The sequence below is a fragment of the Cebus imitator genome, unplaced genomic scaffold (assembly GCF_001604975.1).
Source record: "Cebus imitator isolate Cc_AM_T3 unplaced genomic scaffold, Cebus_imitator-1.0 Scaffold414, whole genome shotgun sequence".
NCBI lineage: Eukaryota > Metazoa > Chordata > Mammalia > Primates > Cebidae > Cebus > Cebus imitator.
In genome coordinates this window covers 752,279-754,091 of record NW_016107729.1, presented here as the reverse complement: position 1 = coordinate 754,091, position 1,813 = coordinate 752,279, and the positions used below count along the sequence as shown (strand labels likewise).

Genomic DNA, 1,813 nt, shown 5'->3' with positions numbered 1-1,813 from the left:
TGCACCTTTAGTTCCAGCTGCTTGGGAGGCTGAGGTGGACGAATCGCTTGAGCTCAGGAGGCAGAGGCTGTAGTGAGCTGTGATCGTACCACTGCACTCTAGCCGGGGTGACAGTGAGATCTTGTTTTGGAAAAAAAAAAGGTACTTAGAGCACATCATCTTGCAACAACGTTTAAAACATGATGTTTTCAAGCTTAAAAACATCACGTAACGTAGAGACCAGCCAGGCCAACATGGCAAAACCCCATCTCTACTAAAAATACAAAAATTAGCCAGGCATGGTGGCAGGCTATCTATCATGTAATCCCAGCCACTTGAAAGGCTAAGGCAAGAGAATCATTTGAAAACAGGAGGTGGAGGTTGCAGTGAGCCAAGATTGCGCCACTGCACTCCAGCCTGGGTAACAGAGTGAGACTCCATCTCAAAAAAATTTTAAAAATAAAATAAAAATAAATACATAACAGAAAGCATCGCAATTTTTTCCAATGCAAGAGAAAGTACTTAGGCTACACAAAATTAAATGAGTACCAGTTTATATCATTTTCGCTACACCAAATTATATACCATTAAGCAAAACTTAACACTTTTTTTTTTTTTTTGAGACAGAACTTGACTGTCACCCAGGTTGGAATGCAGTGGTGCGATCTTGGCTCACTGCAAGCTCTGCCCCTGAGGCTCAAGCAATTCTCCTGTCTCAGTCTCCCAAGTAACTGTGATTCCAGGCACCCACCACCATGTCCAGATAATTTTTGTATTGTTAGTATACTGAGACAGGGTTTCTCCATATTGCCCAGGCTGGTCTCAAATTCCTGACCTCAAGTGACCCACCCATCTTGGCTTCCCAACATGTTGGGGTTACAGGCACGACCCACTGCGCCGGGCCATGATTGAGTGTTCTTATGGCTCAAGAACAAAACCAAAAGATTAATATATGGTGTGTTTATCATATCAAATGTAGATGGTCAATCATTAAGCTGGAAAATGCTATACTGAAAATAATCATTAATTTCCATTAAGTAGAATACACACAAATCAGTAAGACATAAGAACCAAGTAATTGTTCAAATTTTTATTTTAATGCACAGTATGAGAAATGAACTTTTAAATCAAGTGATTTGTATGGAAAATTACGTGGCAAATAAATTAGACCCATGTTAAAAGAGAAGGTCAGCTAAATGTCCAAATTTAAGGATATAATGGGCACCGATAAACAGATTGCACTGTCTTCTTTAAGAGGCTATCTTTCAAACACAACTTTGCTAGAAACTGGTCCAGTGATCAACAGCACATGGGAATGCTTAACAAGGGTGGTGATCAGGGACACGTTTCCTATGAGAGTAAGAAAAAAGTCAGTAGTAAAAAATGAAAAGCATGATTTTATCCAAAGTATTATAATAAATACAAACACAATTAGAATCCTGTATTAAAACTATTATAACTCTGCAATGGACTGAATGTTTTTCCCCTATAAAACTCACATAGAAACTTAATCCCCAACGCGGCAATACTGGAAGTTGGGCCTTTAAGTGACCAGGTCATGTCATGGACTAGTGGGTTACATAGGAACGGGACTGCTGGCTTTAGAAGAGGAGGAAGACAGGCCTGAGCTAGCCACTCAGCCCCTCTCAGTGTGATGCCCTGCACATCAGGACTGTTCCGCCTTGGGACTCTGCAGAAACCCCCACCAACAAGAAGCACCTCACCAGGCCGGGCGCGGTGGCTCAAGCCTGTAATCCCAGCACTGTGGGAGGCCGAGGCGGGTGGATCACGAGGTCAAGAGATCGAGACCATACTGGTCAACATGGTGAAACCC

The 1,813-nt window shown here is 42.1% G+C and overlaps 1 protein-coding gene and 1 long non-coding RNA gene across 2 annotated transcripts in view; both read right to left on the bottom strand.

Annotated features, from left to right (window-relative positions):
• Window positions 1–1,054: 1,054 nt before the first annotated feature.
• Window positions 1,055–1,813, bottom strand: part of CCT2 (chaperonin containing TCP1 subunit 2) — an 18,680-nt gene continuing 17,921 nt past the window's right edge. The window contains exon 11 of the mRNA XM_037731617.1: window positions 1,055–1,329. Within this exon, the coding sequence (XP_037587545.1) occupies window positions 1,299–1,329 (31 nt within the window). The 3' untranslated portion in view covers window positions 1,055–1,298. The remainder of the gene's footprint in view (window positions 1,330–1,813) is intronic.
• Window positions 1,539–1,813, bottom strand: part of LOC119468342 — a 617-nt gene continuing 342 nt past the window's right edge. The window contains exon 2 of the long non-coding RNA XR_005197005.1: window positions 1,539–1,698. This is a non-coding gene — a long non-coding RNA (uncharacterized LOC119468342). The remainder of the gene's footprint in view (window positions 1,699–1,813) is intronic.